This window comes from Anabrus simplex, chromosome 1 (assembly GCF_040414725.1).
Source record: "Anabrus simplex isolate iqAnaSimp1 chromosome 1, ASM4041472v1, whole genome shotgun sequence".
In the NCBI taxonomy this organism is placed as follows: Eukaryota; Metazoa; Arthropoda; class Insecta; order Orthoptera; family Tettigoniidae; genus Anabrus; species Anabrus simplex.
In genome coordinates, this window is record NC_090265.1 from 1,572,004,760 (window position 1) to 1,572,021,465 (window position 16,706).

Consider the following 16,706-nt stretch of genomic DNA (forward strand, 5'->3'; position numbering starts at 1 on the left):
AATACTACATTTAGATTTAACTATTCTTAGAAACCCTTTTGCTCTGTCGTATAAAATTTTCAGGAAACATACACAAACTGCCAATACCATTCGTCAAGACTCCATACATCCAGTGTTGCCAACTTACATTTTCAAGATCCACTAAATACTATTAAAAATCCGCCAATAAATCCGATCTCAAATAATGGGCAATAATAATAATAATAATAATAATAATAATAATAATAATAATAATAGTAGTAGTAGTAAATGTCTGTACTCACCTGATCTGCGAGTTCCAATGGGATTAACCCTGGAACCGGCAGTCGTCATGATCGCGACTCATTTCCCTGTTACTCAACCGGCAGGGTCGCTATCGAGATGCATTACATCAGCGCTGACTAATTTTGAGATAGCGCCTTGACATTCAATATATTTATGACATATCTTGCATCATGTTGAAGAGGAAACTCTACTCTATAATACAGCACAATTCTGAAGTAGTCGAGGGTGACAGACTGTGTGGTATACACGTAGAAAAACGAGAACGCTTTGCAGACGGTCATTCTGTTGTGCTTGCTGTGGTTGTCTGATGTGCATTAACTTTCGTGGCGCAAAATGAGTGAATTGTCAGGAAGTAGTGATATTCGTAATTGTTTGTTTGATCTGGACGGCGAAGGTGAAGGACGTATTTTTAGAAGGAATTGACGATGAAATTGACAATAATTCGTCAGGTAGTGGCGAGTTACATGAGCCTAGGCTAAGTGATATCGACACTGATATTGACGATGATCTGGAACACAATGAACCAGCCACTGATGATAATAATGATAATGACGGTAATGCAGTTGACCAAACAGAACCGAAGTGGATAAGAGTTTATCCTCCAGAGCCAGAAATAAAAGTGGAAGAGAAGTTCAAGGTTCGAAACGTAGGTGTATGAAAATGCCCTCCGAGAAACAGTCCTCCTCTAACATATTCCTGTTTGTTTTTCCCCAATCCTATCTGGAATCTTTTAGTGACTGAAACTAATAAATACGCACAGGAAATTATTCGAAATAAAACGAATTCCGGAAATATGGGTCCATATTCTCGTCTGCAAAGATGGGTTGATGTTAGAGTATCAGAATTGAAAAAAATTGCATTTCTCTAGTTGTAAGTATGGGTCTGAACCCTAATAACATTAAAAAATAGTGGTGCACTTCAAAATCGCAAATATTTCCATATTTTTTCTAAAGTCATGTCACTAAAACGTTTCGACTGGAAAGAAATATTATATAATCCGTAAGAAACTGCGATTGTGCTCTGTCTGTTCTACTGCAGAAAAAAAGGCACGCACCCACTTCTGGTGCCCATGATGTAATTGTGGTGTCCACAAGCAGTACTACCATAAATTAGATAATTTTTGGAGGAATATGAAAGCAGGAAGAAAGAGGAGCCACCCCGAAGGGAGCGAGGATGAATCTGACTAAGTAGACTCACGTGTTGGTGCGGTGTACGTCTATTATTTTAGTTCTATTTTACTTTACAATACTTCAGTAGTGAAACCTTTTTACATATTTTGAATCAGCATAAAATTGTGTAAATTTTGTATGTAGCAAAATCGTGATACAATATTAATTTTTACGTACACGTTGCCCAGAACTTTCGGATTATTTTGGAATACTTAGCGTGTGTTGGATACTTTGCCCATACTGCTTCAGGATACTAAATGTGTAAGTTTAATTTCCTACTATAGTATTCTTTGTCCTTTTATGAATAAAATGACATGTTATACATAAAAATAAATTGAATTTGCTTACAAAACTCACCTAAATGTTTGCCGCTTGAAGGTAAACCGCTTGCCGGTTCCAGGGTTAACCCCCTGCCTGCAAGCCGGCGAGCTAAAACTTTTTACTGCCGGGTGCAAACTAGGTGAATCCCCTACCTCAAGGGCCACACACAGAACAGGCCAGTTCATTAAACGATCTTCCTTCATATCATAAATATAAATGCTTCTATCTCACAGTTTCATTATCTGTAGTCATTCGTCAACTAAGAGATAAGTACCCTTTCCCCACTCATTACAAATTTATGATACCATGATCTCATAATATCAATCCAAATAACATGTTTTCCTCGTGTGACTGCTAGCTCCTGACAAGAAATACGGAATAGCTCAGAGACAGACTGGAGTACAAATTTTTTTAAAAAGTAAAATGGATAAAACTCTAAATTCCGCTATAATAAATTTAGAATTCCGCCAAAAAATCCGCTGTCCGCTAAATGGTATATTTCTCCGCCGACAGCGGAAAATCCGCTAAGTTGGTAAAAGTGCATACATCCTCAAACACATAAATGTGCAGTGTATAATAGCATGGTTTACTGTGCCTTCACAATACCTATGACAAAGAAGGATCTCAACAATGAACTCAACATTATAAGGGCAATCACCAAATTTAATGGTTATAATAGATCATTTATTGAACAGATAATCAGTAAATTCAGGCACTGGCTTAAGACCACTCTCACAAAAGAAAAACCTAAAGCTACCATTTCATCTACTTTTACTTTCAGTAGCAATGTCCATAAAATTACCAATCTCTTTCGAAAACATAACATACAAATTTTCTTTAGAACTAATAACAGGATTTTAGAAATTTTACACAATTCATCATCTGTCAGTACCTCCAACAGATTTTCTAAATTCAGAATCTATAGATTCAAGTGTAATGACTGCGGCTCTTCATACATGGGTCAAACAGGACGCATCTTCACGACCAGATATTCGGAGCACATCAACGCAGTAAGGTATAACAAGTTTTCTGCTATAGGCTAACATATTCACGACTCTAATCATAATTTCACTGACACTGAACATGATATAGAGATCCTTCAAATAACAAACAAAGGACCATTCATGAACATTATTGAAAATTGTTTTATTAATTTCAATCAGTATTTCAATCCTAATTATAATTTGAATTAAATTTCCGAGAGACCCAATATTCTTTTTGATCTCTTAATTAATTGGCTAAAAAATATTAGACTCCCAAAAAACAACTCGATCTTTCAAACCATACACAATATACGTCCCCGTCAGTTACCTCCACTATCTCATCCTTCCGCTCCACCCTAGCTTCCCGACAGTTGCTCCTCCTCTCCTCCCCTCCCCTCTCCGCCCCTTCACGTTCCTTAACCTTGTGATCGCATCCATCAGTCTAGCTCCGTCTGCCAGTCAAACAGGCTGCTCAAGGTGAGTTTGTTTCTAGTCATTTCTAGTCATTTCTTTTCATTCTTTCCTTCCTACCTTTTGCCTAATTCGACTTTTAATTTCTTCTTCAGGTTCCAAACCACATATTGAAGTGGGAATCAATTTTTGAGTTAAACTAAGACCATCGCATGACAGATTAAACAAGTGTCAACCTCACATGACATTATAAAATTCTGCAGCTTATATTCAACAAGACTAAAGACATATACAAGCTGGACTATACACTATATGTATAAAACAACGGAGTCATCATCATTTTTAAAAGGATTTTATATTAGAGTGCAACATCATCTTGTACCATAATTTTATTTAATATTCATCTATGCAGGTGTTATAATGTTTTAAGACTGTTTGTGGTTGCCTAATCTGACTCTATAGCTGATGATGGCATGATATAAGTGCCAAAACTAGTAGCTTATGTAAACAACATGTGATTCATTAACACCAATAAATGTCATTGTATTGAATAACTGGACTCTTAATAATTTCAATTTATTGTAATCCCATATCAGAGTTGCTGTATTATGGATGTCGAACCACTGTCAGACGTTCTGCATCCAGGATAATTTTCTCCGCCCATGCCCACATTTCCCTTCTATCATGTTGTCTCTGATCAGTTGTATCAGGCTGTATTTGTAATTTCTGAAGATGTGACCATGACAGACTGCTTTCCTGTATTTTACGAGGTTTAATTCTTCAGTTTCCTGGCTCGACGGAGTGCCTCATCTTAGGTGATGTGGTGTACCATACCCTTCTGATCTTGGAACATTCTGCAATACATTCACATTTCATAGGCCTTGTAGTACATTGACAAACTCTTTTGTGTCCATCCTTTGACATGATAAAGCAGCATCGGGGATGTATAACACTGCATGACACACTACAAGTTTTGAATTACAGGTCACTGTTGCACTCAAGATGTTTTAATATCAGAAACATGTTTCTTGCAGTGCAGATTCTGGTTTTGATTTCTACATCTGGATCCCATTCCTATGTTAGCCAGCATCTTAGGTACTTGCAATGTGACACCCTTTCAGTGTTGTTTCTGTCCACGAGATGACTGTGTTGGTGATTTTCTATTTGCTGAATGCCATGAAATTTGTTTTCTGAATGTTTATTTCTTACTTGCTTACTTGATTAATGCTGTTTGAATAGAATTAATGGTCTTTGAAATTGTCAGCAAGGATCACAGTGTCATCTGCCTAGCAGATAATGTTTATTTGCTTCCCTTTGAACTTTATTCCTTTCCATTCTAGCACAGAATGCCTTTTTAAAATTCTTTATCCACTTTTGTGACTTATTAGATTATACATTTTAAACGCTTTTTATGCTTTTTAGTAATGAGCTTTGAGTTTTAAAATTTGATTGGTTTGAGTTTTCTATTTTGATTATTTTTAGTTGGTTATTGGTTGCTAATGAATGTGGAGTCCCAAAACACTTAACGTCTTTATTGAAAGGTCTTTATAATAGTCATAATGCAACCATAAGGGTGGATGGTGAATGCTCAGAATTTTTCAGTGTGACAAATGGAGTCAGACAAGGTTGCATACTGTCACTCCAACTCTACAATATCTATGCAGAGTATGTAATGAGAAGAGCACTGGATGGCTGGGATAGTGGAATTTCAATCGATGGTAGGAAAATCAACAATTAACGCTTCACTGATGATACTACACTCATTGCAGGAAGTGGACAAGAACTTGATGAATTGCTCTCTAGAGTGACAGTCATTAGTTCGGATTTTGGTCTAGAAATTAACATGAAAAAGACCAAACTAATGATTATCAACCGACAAAGTCAAATCCCAATCCAAATAACAGGATGCCTGAAAGATCTGGAGTTGGTGAATGATTGTGTATATCTGGGCTCCATAATCAGTAACACAGGAAACTGTGATAAAGAAATGAAACCACGGATTGTCCTACCACAATTGAATTAGAATCTAGCAGGTTCCACATTTTCAATACAAAATACAATGTTGTTGGATGGTATTTACAACATTATTTTATTACAGGACATGTTTCGGTGTTTCATTTTGACACCATCATCAGCTGTATAGTAAGTGAAAAAAAACTTGGCGATGTAAACAATGAACAACAACATATTGCTGAACTTGACTCCTTAAAAACTAACTGATGCTAGGTTTGAAAACTCGAATTTACAGTAAGAAAAATCTTGTGATGTCGTAAATATAAAAAAATCTCATCTGGGTGATGAGTTGTCTTCAAATTCCGTAATGGCTATAATTCTGTACACTCGTACTGTCGGATTCAAATACAATCCTAAAATGAGGAGTTAAAGTTGAATACATTCCTTTAATGTTAAAATGTTCCTTTGCACCCGGGAGATAGTAGGTTCAAATCCCACTATCGGCAGCCCTGAAGATGGTTTTCCGTGGTTTCCCATTTTCACACCAGGCAAATGCTGGGGCTTTACCTTAATTAAAGCCACGGCCGCTTCCTTCCAACTCCTAGGCCTTTCCTATCCCATCGTCGCCATAAGACCTATCTGTGTCGGTGCGACGTAAAGCCCCTAGCAAAAAAAAAAAAATGTTCCTTTCCTATATACATTGTTAGTCATTTGTAGATAAAAACTTGTTGTGTACAATAAAATTGTTAAACTGCGCCATCTTCTTAGCTTTGTTAATGTGTAGAAACATAGTTTTTGTGCTGTATATATAATGGTTGGAACTGTGATTTAATTTGCCTTAAAGTTGTTAGGCGGGCATAGCCTCTCAGTTCAATGCAACCCTCTACGGCTGTGTACTTCGCGTGATGACTGTAGCACTACGAGTGTACACAACTAATTTTTTATCATTTAGCCTACTGCTTGTTTTTTGATTGCTTCATTTTTAACATAGTTATGCAAATGATCAGTGTCCAAAGTCCATTACACACCAGATGCCGGAAATTACTTAGGTTTAAGTGAAGGCATAATATTTCTTTGCCACGAACCTGCTACGCAGGCGTAGCAGGGGGAGAGGTGATACTCCCACGTGGCGCGTCCCAGGTGGCGGATAGGGGGGTCCTAACCGGCTTGCCGGCGGACTTGAGGGAAATAAAATACCTCTCGCGGACCAAACACACTACCCCCTGCGGGTGGGGGACGCACATGTAGAATACACCCGCGGTATCCCCTGCCTGTCGTAAGAGGCGACTAAAAGGGGCGACCTAGGGCTGACTGAATTAGAACCATGAAACTAATTTTGAATTGTACCATCACGCGGGGGAACACCATGGGTTGCCTGTACTTGCGAGTAGTACCACTATATTAGGTATGAAATAAGTTTGTGATTAGTAGCAGCTGGAGGGGGTTCTCCTGTGGGTTTCCAGTACCCGTGCGTCGTACTCATGTGAGCAACACCGCGGGTCTGGGCGTTGCCTGTGAGTTGTACCACTATATGAGCGACACCGTGGGTCTGCGTTGCCTGTGATTGGTACCCACTCTGTGAGGAACACCACGGGATGTGTGGTTAGTACACCTAGGTGAGGAACCTTATCGGTCTGCGTTGGCTATGAGTGGCGCCATTGTGTGAGAAACACCATAGGTCTGCGTTCCCTGTACGAAGTGCAAACCTTGTGAGTAGTACCTTCTTGTGTGGAACACCGTGAGTCTTCGCTACTTTTGATTAGTACCCCGACATGACGAATACCATGGTTCTACTTTACTCGCGACATGTACCATTCTGTGGGGCCGTAGACGTGGATTTTGCACCCCTTTAGACATCAAGCATCCTTGTGCTTTATAAGTGGTCCCTTGGTCAGTCATACTATTATTTTCCATCTTTCTTTAGTCTGATCCACTGTTTTCTGTTTGTTTGTTTGTTTGTTTGTTTGGTTGCTTTTTGTTGGGTTCATGTCCATCAAATCATTCTTCATGACAATTTTTATTTTACTTTGGTCAGTGGATGTATTTCACCTTGTTATTTCATTTCGTACCATTAGGGGCCGATGACCTCGATGTTAGGCCCCTTTAAACAACAAACATCATCATCAACATCATCAATATTTCTTTGTTTATTTTTGGTTTTTTATATTTGCAATATCTCATTTTGTTTTTTATCCACAATCTCAATTGCATATTTTGTGGATATAGAACAAAATAAGATTGGCATTCTGTGCTAGAGTGGAGAGAGTTGGTTTATAAATTTTATTCAAAATTAGTTTTGTCAGTCTGAAGAACCTAATAGTTATAAATTAACTGAGTTGAAACTGAAAAGAATTGACTTCATTTATCACAAGAACATATTCCTTTATTCATCTTCGTGGGCAGTTCAAAAAAATGCTTCAGAGTGTAAGATGAAAATGATTAGAGAGAGAATACAACGTTCTCACATGTTTCTCTCATTAATTGATTAAAATTAGATTTATTCATAATGCTGTTTCTACTGTATTTCCCAAGGTTAAATTTAAATATTTTGTCTAGCATTTACTTGTATTCTGTAACTCATATTATTATCATTCTAGCTGTTATGGCGTTTTTGGCTAAACTTGGATTCTGTGACCTCAGTACTGGACTGGAAGTTTTAAAGGTCAGTTAATTTTACTGTTGCTTACTGCTGAGATTGTTTATATACCAGTACCTAAACAAAATAATCATATGATGATATATTTCTTAATTTGTTTGTTCATGGTGTTCTGAGTTTTCTATTTTGTTCTTTTCACACAGAAGTCTGAAGTGGATTATGACCTGCTTACTTTTTGGATTGGTTTGTTGAATAACTTGAAGAGTGTACAGTTAAGCATGAGGCTGTCTCCATCCGAAGCAACTGGTGATGCTGATGGTATTGATCATCTAAAAGTATGATTATTTTAATCTATTTTGTCTTATAGGCCTACAAGGGAAGATTGAAAATTAACTCACATATTGTTATTTGTTTTTAATTTGAAGAAGTTTTAGTAGCTAGGAAGAATAAGGGACACAATTATAAACAAAGCAGCACATATTTTAGTCTGTCACATTTGAACAAATTCTCTGGAGACATTTCTCCCATCTTGGAACCAGTTTTAGTATTCTTTGTTCATAAAAGTTTGTTCCCTGAATAAGCCATCTAATTGTTCATTCATCTTCTTGTAGGTTTATGGGGACTCTGTGTTCAGTTATTTTATTCAAACACAAGGTGTTTTTTTATGTGAAATTTTAAATTACTCATCCAATTCTCGGAGATCATTATGCTGGTCATTCTGAATTGCCTCTTCAGTGTCTTGGATAGTATTTAGCAATCAGCTGGAAAGTGGCTGTTCAGCAAGGATTACATGACTTTCTTCAAGCATTTGTTGCAGTTCTATCTGTTTTACGTACAGAAGATGGACTGATCATTATTTGCAAACACACCAACTTTGCTTTGTTGTTAACCCTTTAAGAGTCAAGTTTTCAAAGCACTGACATACCCCAAAATTCAGGATTTTCCACACACATAAATAAATCCCATGATACAGTAAATTACTGTACAGGCACATGGTTCATTATATTGTAAAAAATGGCCAAGCTATACATGAACAAAAATCACAAAATGTTTTTTTGTGTGTATGGCTGATTCCAGAACTGAAGTCAATTTTCCCCTATCACATCAGGTTTTTGTGCAAATTCAAAATGAAAATTTGATAAATATGCAGCATGCGCACATGCAAGATTACTATTATCACATGTAAAGAACGCTTCTTTCTTATTTATTATTTTCACCCATCTGAACACTCCTATCTTACACTGATATACTTATGAACATAACATAAAGATATGTACTGTATTGTGTTAACAGATCTGTAGAAAAACACAACCAAATGTACCAAAATTTACCATGCATTAAGCCTCATAACGTACTGAGAATGGTAAGTCTATGGTTTCAATTTTGTAATGTCCTGCCTTGGTATAAGAAACGCCTTCACCTTGCTTTTCGTGTGTGAAGAGTAGTTGGACCTTTTCTCTTTAGTAACCAGCAGTAATCTGCTAGTATGTTTTTGTTCCATTTCCCTTGATATCTGCATTCCATTTCCTGTAGATCCTGATGGAATCTTTCTCCACCAGGCGAGTTGGCCGTGCGCGTAGAGGCGCGCGACTGTGAGCTTGCATCTGGGAGATAGTAGGTTCGAATCCCACTATCGGCAGCCTTGAAAATGGTTTTCCGTGGTTTCCCATTTTCACACCAGGCAAATGCTTGGGCTGTACCTTAATTAAGGCTACGGCCGCTTCCTTCCAACTCCTAGGCTTTTCCTATCCCATCGTCGCCATAAGACCTATCTGTGTCAGCGCGACGTAAAGCCCCTAGCAAAAAAAAAAAGAATCTTTCTCCTTGCTCTTCGCTCAGCATTCCTAGGTTCTCAGGGAAATAGTCCAGATGTGAATGTAACGTGCACTTTCAAGCTCATTTTGCAGCCTAAATCTTGAAAAGAAACAATCAATCTATCCACCATTTGTTTGCAGTCTGAATCCTGTGCGTTTCCAAGAAAGTTTTTGACCACATTCCGGAATGCTGTCCATGCTGATCACTCTGCAGCGCACATAATGTCTTCAAAATTAGCATCAGAAAGAAGTGAAAATACCCTCCTTGATTTTGGAATTACTGTTGCCTGAGAATCTATGACACAAGTATTGAAAGCATTCACCTCATTGTTTAGGGCCTTAACGAATTGCTTCATAAGCCCTAGTTTGATATAAAGTGAAGGTAACAGTATTTTGCTCTTGTGAACAAGATTATTATTATTTAGCGTATGGCTTATACAGACATAATTAGTAATATATACACATATTTACAGCTGAGAAACAAAGTAATTTGTGCTTCACAATTGAATATCAAGTTTTTCAATCCAACGTACAGCATCTGGAGATACCAGCAGGAAGTCATCTTCATCACCGTGATAGGCTCGAATCTTACATTCCCTGACGATATGATGAATAGTCTAGTGTGGAGCTCCGCAGTCACAGTCTGGATTAGGTAGCTTTTTCCACTTATGGAGAGCGGCTCTGCACCGGCCATGTCCTGTTCTAATTCTATTCAGGGCAGTCCAGGTCGTGCGTGGTAGGTGGGATCCACTTGGAAGTCTGGGACCTGAGAAGAAGGCATGAAGCCGCACATCTGTTGCTGCTTCCCATCTACTTTTCCACTCGTCAAGAGATTTAAAATCCTTAGCATCCATGTTAGCAGCATCACGCAGAGTTGGATGGCGTGATTTTAGTCTATTAAGATTCAGAAGTGGCAAGTCACTATTCATGGGTAGACTAGGATTTCTTGAGATCTTGTGGAATTCCTTCATAAAGGCATTAGATCGGCGACCAGTTAGCAGCGGAAGCCAATGAACTGGAGTAGATGTGATTGCGCCAGATATGATGTGCATTGTGGTATTAAGCTGGGTGTCAACAAGCCTTGTATAATGACTGTTCATCCAAACAGGTGCACAATACTCAGCACTTGAATACACCAAACCCAGGGCTGAAGATCGCAAAGTGGTTGCTGAAGATCCCCAGGTAGTTCCACACAGTTTATGAAGGATGTTATTTCGAGACTTCAACTTTTGTGCTAAGTTCAGGAGGTGTTGTTTGAAGGATAGCGTACGGTCCGAGATGACACCAAGGTATTTTGGGTTCCAGTTATGACGAAGAATTCTCCCTCTGAAACTAACATTCAGTTTCATGTTTGCCAAACGATTATTTAATTGAAAGCAAGACACTTCTGTTTTACTCACACTGGGTTGAAGTCTCCAGATTTTGAAGTAATCTTCCGGTAAAGACAGGTCTTTGGTCAGAATCTCTTCAGTCGTCTCCATTACCTGATCTTGTGCAGCTAGAGCCAAGTCGTCGGCATAGCAGAATTTTCTGGATGAAGTGTCAGGAAGGTCAGAGAGATATAAGTTGAACAATAATGGTGGAGAACTGATCCTTGGGGCAATCCGTTGTTTAGCTTCCTCTCCTTGCTATCTTGCTTCCAGTGATTACTTGGAACTTCCGATCACTTAACATGTTGTTAATCAGTTGAGCCATCTTTCTGCATGGTATGATACGATGTGAACAAGAGTTTCTTGTTTTATGTTTTTCGACCCTACAATCCTTTGTCTACGTGGCCATTCTTTTTGAGTCCAGTAATGTAACCTTGCTCGAGTGTCCCACTCACACAGAAAGCAGGGGTGCTTTGTGTAACCTCCTGGTAAACCTAACAGAATACCTATCACTTTGAAATCACCACACACTTGCCACTTGTGTTCCTGGTACTTCAGTTTACACAACAGCATTTTGAGATTTCCATATGTTTCTCGCATAATAACTGAATGAGCAACAAGAATGGATGCAAGTTTGTTTTCATAGTGAAGAAGGACTCACTTCAAACAACGCTTGGAGGTGTCGATGAAAAGTCTCCAGTCAATAGGGTCATACTCTGGTGCTCCTAGTTTTAAGATAACCTCCGGAATGTTGTTGCAGTAAACCAAGGCTCCCTCTTCAGAAAAGAAGGGTGTAAATTCTTGTTCGCAATGTCTGTACCAATAGTACGTCGTCCCTAGTGCCAGCATTTTCCTTTCATGAAGTCTAGACCCGAGTAACTCGGCAAATTCCTTTGTAAGACCAAGATCTTGAACAAAGTCATTTAATGCACTTTGCTCGAACAGTCTCTGTTGTTTTTCAACACATTCAGGGAAGAAATCACACCCAGAGTTAGTGCCTGCCATTTCTGCATCAGATTCAGAAGAGGGACAATCCTGTAAATGTTCTGGATGCTGTGGTACTGGGGTATCAGGGCCATGAGGAACGGGTAAAATTGCAGATCGAATATTACTTGGATACATAATGTTACCTTTGTTGCTGCTGTTAAATCCCTTCACATTCACAGAACAGAAGTAGCAGTGAGTACTGTGGTCAGGGGATTCTCGCCACACCATTGGAATACCGAATGGCAATGTAGTTCGCTTACCGATCACCTATTGCCGTAACTGCTCTATACAGGTCCTACAGGCCTTACGTGGTGCCCACGGCTTGTCTTGGTCTCCATGTTTCAAGCCAAAGTAGGCATACTAGACCTTTTTCATGAACTCGGTTATATTGCACCGCTGTCTCATCGGCACGAAACTTCCACTTACATAGCAGAATGTACCTGGATTGTTCTTGCAGCCATGTCGTGGCATGTTGATAGATATAAGTTCAATAAGAATGTTAACACAGTACGTCACTCACATATGAAGACAAAAATCTCTTTTCACTAGCAAGCGAAACACAACTCAGATTGTCGTGAATGAAGCACAACGAGAGAGTGACGCCACTCAGCCAAAACCGTGCATTGCCAGTTATGTTGTACATAGTTGCCAGCTCTACACTCTGAGCATGATAATACAGGACTACGAGATGGCTGGAGGACATCGAATTAATAAAATAATAAAATAAATTAATATAAGAATATGGAAATCTAAATTAAAGCAACACTCTTCCTAAAAATGTAAGAAGTGCATTAATACATGTGATGAAATAAATGTAATATAGGATTTTTGAGAAAATGTGATGTGATGGGGAAAAATTAACATTGGATCCTGATTCAGGATGCAGAAGTCATCCTGAAAAGCAATACAGGATGTTGGCAATAAAACCATCACAGGACAGTGTAATCAGTACACATAAGTTATCTTAAGATGAATGTTTCGGTGTGAATAGCAAAATATGTTAAACTATTCATACCACATACAACAGCCTCTTGTCAGAAGATTTACTGGCACATAAAAGAATTCATGCGGGACAGAATTTTGTCACCTTAACATCCTTGGAAGCCGTAATAATAAATGGGTTGCCGTCAAAAATTTCAGATATTACTGTCATAGGATATAAACTTCTTGGTTCTGATCCATATTGAATTGTAATCACAATAATAATTATTAAATTAATGTTGTAATGGTCCACCTTTCAATACTATACTATGCAGTATTTTGAATTACATTAACTAGGGACTAGTTTCAGCCTGGGCTGGCCAATGTCACATGTTACGTACACATGTTACGTAAGCCTCTTAGACTGATTCTGATGGTTCGGTCAGCTTCCGCTTCGAACGATAGCAGTGCCACATCCTGGGAGCCATCTGGTGGCTAATGAACGTACCATTTCCATTTCTATTATAACATCTAAATTTAAAGGGTCATTGTTTAGGAAGCCTTTCTCATGGACAGTAGAGATTTCTTCTGATGACGCAGAGCACAGTTCTCTGCAAAACAAAAAATTTCACCTTATTTTCCTGACACGGCATAAGCCCAAAAGCCTTATACAGTACCACTCAAGTAGATTTGGTGACTACTACAGGATCAACATTTACCAGTTCCCATTTAAAAATTGAAATGGTAATGATTAGCAATGATGGAACTAACAGTTCTGTGAATACTAGTACTTGAAAGAGTCTCGATGATCATACGCAAGATGCTAAGAATTTAGAGCCTAATTTATTTTCAAATTTACTCATAATTTCATCCCAGTTTTTAATGTCAATTGTATATTTGTTCATTTGTTTTATATCAATTGTGTATATGTACATTTGTTTAATCATTTTAAATATTGTGGTTAAGTGTAAGAGAGGGCCTTGAGCCCTAACTTCGCCACGAATAAAGACGAATTACTTACTTACTTACTTACTTACAAATATTACGTTCATGTTCCTTTATACGGCTACCAATAGACCGCCATGTTTGGCCGATGTATACCTTACCACAAGTACAGGGAATTTCATATACTCAGGATGTAAAAATGGGGACAATTTGTCCTTGGTTTTACTCAGACTGTGTGCAATTTTAGTTTCAGAGCCAAACACAGTTTTTATATTGTGTTTGCGGTGGACCTTGGCAATACGATCTGTGGTGTTGTGAATGTAAGGCAAGTAGGCAGTTCCCTTCACTTCTTCCTTCTGTGAGTTTGCTTAGTTGATCTCTGGGATGAAGGGCTCTATGAATCTGTAAATTGCTGTAACCATTACCCTTGAACGCGACTTTGAGCGTGTCCATCTCCACCTGGATATTTGATGGCTCACAAATTCTTATTGCCCTCATGGCGAGTGTCAGGATGGCACATGAAGATGTGGTTAAAACAGATACATTGTGTCTGGTATAAAATTTGCAATTCATTGCAGTGTCCATGAAGTTAACCTGATTAAAATTAGATAAAATTAAATTGATGAATTGAAGGAGAGAGCGTGTTAGTTAGATGGCATAGATTATATGATACTTACCTCTCATTGCGGCATGTGGTGTGTGGCCTATTGTTGTATGTGCCTCATACTAATGGTTGTGAGATTCAAAGGTAAAGGAAAGGGTGGGCAAGGCGAGAGGGGTGGGCCAATGTGAGAGGTCGTGAGGGAGGGGAAGAGGGGAGGAAATTAAGGCAGGGCTGAAGGATGTGGGAAAAGGGATAGCTGTTCAGGAAAGGTGGTGTGAATATTATGAAAAACTGAATTATGACATGTTGGTCTGACATTTCTAAAAATGGGCATTAGGAGGTCAAAAAGGACATTTGGCTTTTCTGAAATTTCATTATGATTCGGGTTGAAATATTGATCTATATGTATGAAGCAGCTTTCAGTAATGTAAAGGAGGGGTCCTTTGTTGATGATTTTGAGAATTTCCATATCTTGTTTTATGTCTGTGAATTTGTGATCATAGTCATGCATCTGCCGTACAGCTGAAAATTTATTGTACTTCAGGGCATTGACGGGTTCCGAGACAGATGTTTGTTGGATGCGCTAGTGAGTGGTTGACTGTTCCAAGAGCTCTGTTTTATCTCAGTGATAAAGTAGTTAATAATCGTAGAAATTTACCAAATTTTGTGTGTGTGTGATACATTTAGCTCCACAAATAATTGTTTATTTGTAGTAATCTGCGATTAGTGGCATTTATTTACGGTTTTCACGCTGAGTAGTTCCGTAGGCATTCGCTAGATTACAACCGGTAATTTAGGTCTGCGTGAAAGAAGAAATATATCTTTCCTTTTAATAGTATTATTAAAATATCAATAGGTTTGTTGATAAAATACGGTACTTACAAAGATGGGATATTAAAAAGAGTCGTAACTTCGGCAGTGGTTATATCTATTAGTGCAGGCATTTGACAGGGTATTTCAAATAGCAGTTCAACGGTCCCACCTATCACGAAGGTAATAACTTCTTTTAATAACACGATACTGTTGTAAATTTTGTTTAAAGAAAGGTTTTCACTGGCAAAATAGTTAACAGTTGTAATTGTTATTGATTATTGTCGCTCTTCTTATTCAAATATTGGCATTGTTGGCTACAGTCTGTGAACAAAGGGTGTAGTGTATCAAGAAAATATAAATAAAAATCAGCTGATTCTTGCATTCCGATCATTTGTAGTTCTGAGTAGGCAGTTAAAGTATCCGTAATTTATACACTGACTGACAGAGCAAATGCAACACCAAGAAGGAGTGGTCAGAACTTTATGCCAATTGCAGGGTAGACTGACGTCACTGAGGTATGCTCATGATGTGAAATGCGCCGCTGTGCTGCGCACGTAGCGAACGATAAATGGGACACGGCATTGGCGAATGGCCCACTTCGTACCGTGATTTCTCAGCCGACAGTCATTGTAGAACGTGTTGTCGTGTGCCACAGGACACGTGTATAGCTAAGAATGCCAGGCCGCCGTCAACGGAGGCATTTCCAGCAGACAGACGACTTTACGAGGGGTATGTTGATCGGGCTGAGAAGGGCAGGTTGGTCGCTTCGTCAAATCGCAGCCGATACCCATAGGGATGTGTCCACGGTGCAGCGCCTGTGGCGAAGATGGTTGGCGCAGGGACATGTGGCACGTGCGAGGGGTCCAGGCGCAGTCCGAGTGACGTCAGCACGCGAGGATCGGCGCATCCGCCGCCAAGCGGTGGCAGCCCCGCACGCCACGTCAACCGCCATTCTTCAGCATGTGCAAGACACCCTGGCTGTTCCAATATCGACCAGAACAATTTCCCGTCGATTGGTTGAAGGAGGCCTGCACTCTCGGCGTCCGCTCAGAAGACTAGCATAGACGTGCACGCCTGGCATGGTACCGGGCTAGAGCGACTTGGATGAGGGAATGGCGGAACGTCGTGTTCTCCGATGAGTCACGTTTCTGTTCTGTCAGTGATAGTCACCGCAGACGAGTGTGGCGTCGGCGTGGAGAAAGGTCAAATCCGGCAGTAACTGTGGAGCACCCTACCGCTAGACAACGCGGCATCATGGTTTGGGGCGCTATTGCGTATGATTCCACGTCACCTCTAGTGCGTATTGAAGGCACGTTAAATGCCCACCGCTACGTGCAGCATGTGCTGCGGCCGGTGGCACTCCCGTACCTTCAGGGGCTGCCCAATGCTCTGTTTCAGCAGGATAATGCCCGCCCACACACTGCTCGCATCTCCCAACAGGCTCTACGAGGTGTACAGATGCTTCCGTGGCCAGCGTACTCTCCGGATCTCTCACCAATCGAACACGTGTGGGATCTCATTGGACGCCATTTGCAAACTCTGCCACAGCCTCGTA

General features: G+C 39.5%; 1 protein-coding gene across 3 annotated transcripts in view; it reads left to right on the forward strand.

Annotated features, from left to right (window-relative positions):
• LOC136858539 (uncharacterized) overlaps positions 1-16,706 on the forward strand; it is a 204,430-nt gene that overhangs the window by 42,580 nt on the left and 145,144 nt on the right. For all 3 annotated transcript variants that reach the window (XM_067138150.2, XM_067138152.2, XM_067138151.2), the window contains 2 exons: positions 7,699-7,763; positions 7,901-8,032. In XM_067138150.2, coding sequence (XP_066994251.2) covers positions 7,699-7,763; positions 7,901-8,032 — 197 coding nt within the window. The remainder of the gene's footprint in view (positions 1-7,698; positions 7,764-7,900; positions 8,033-16,706) is intronic.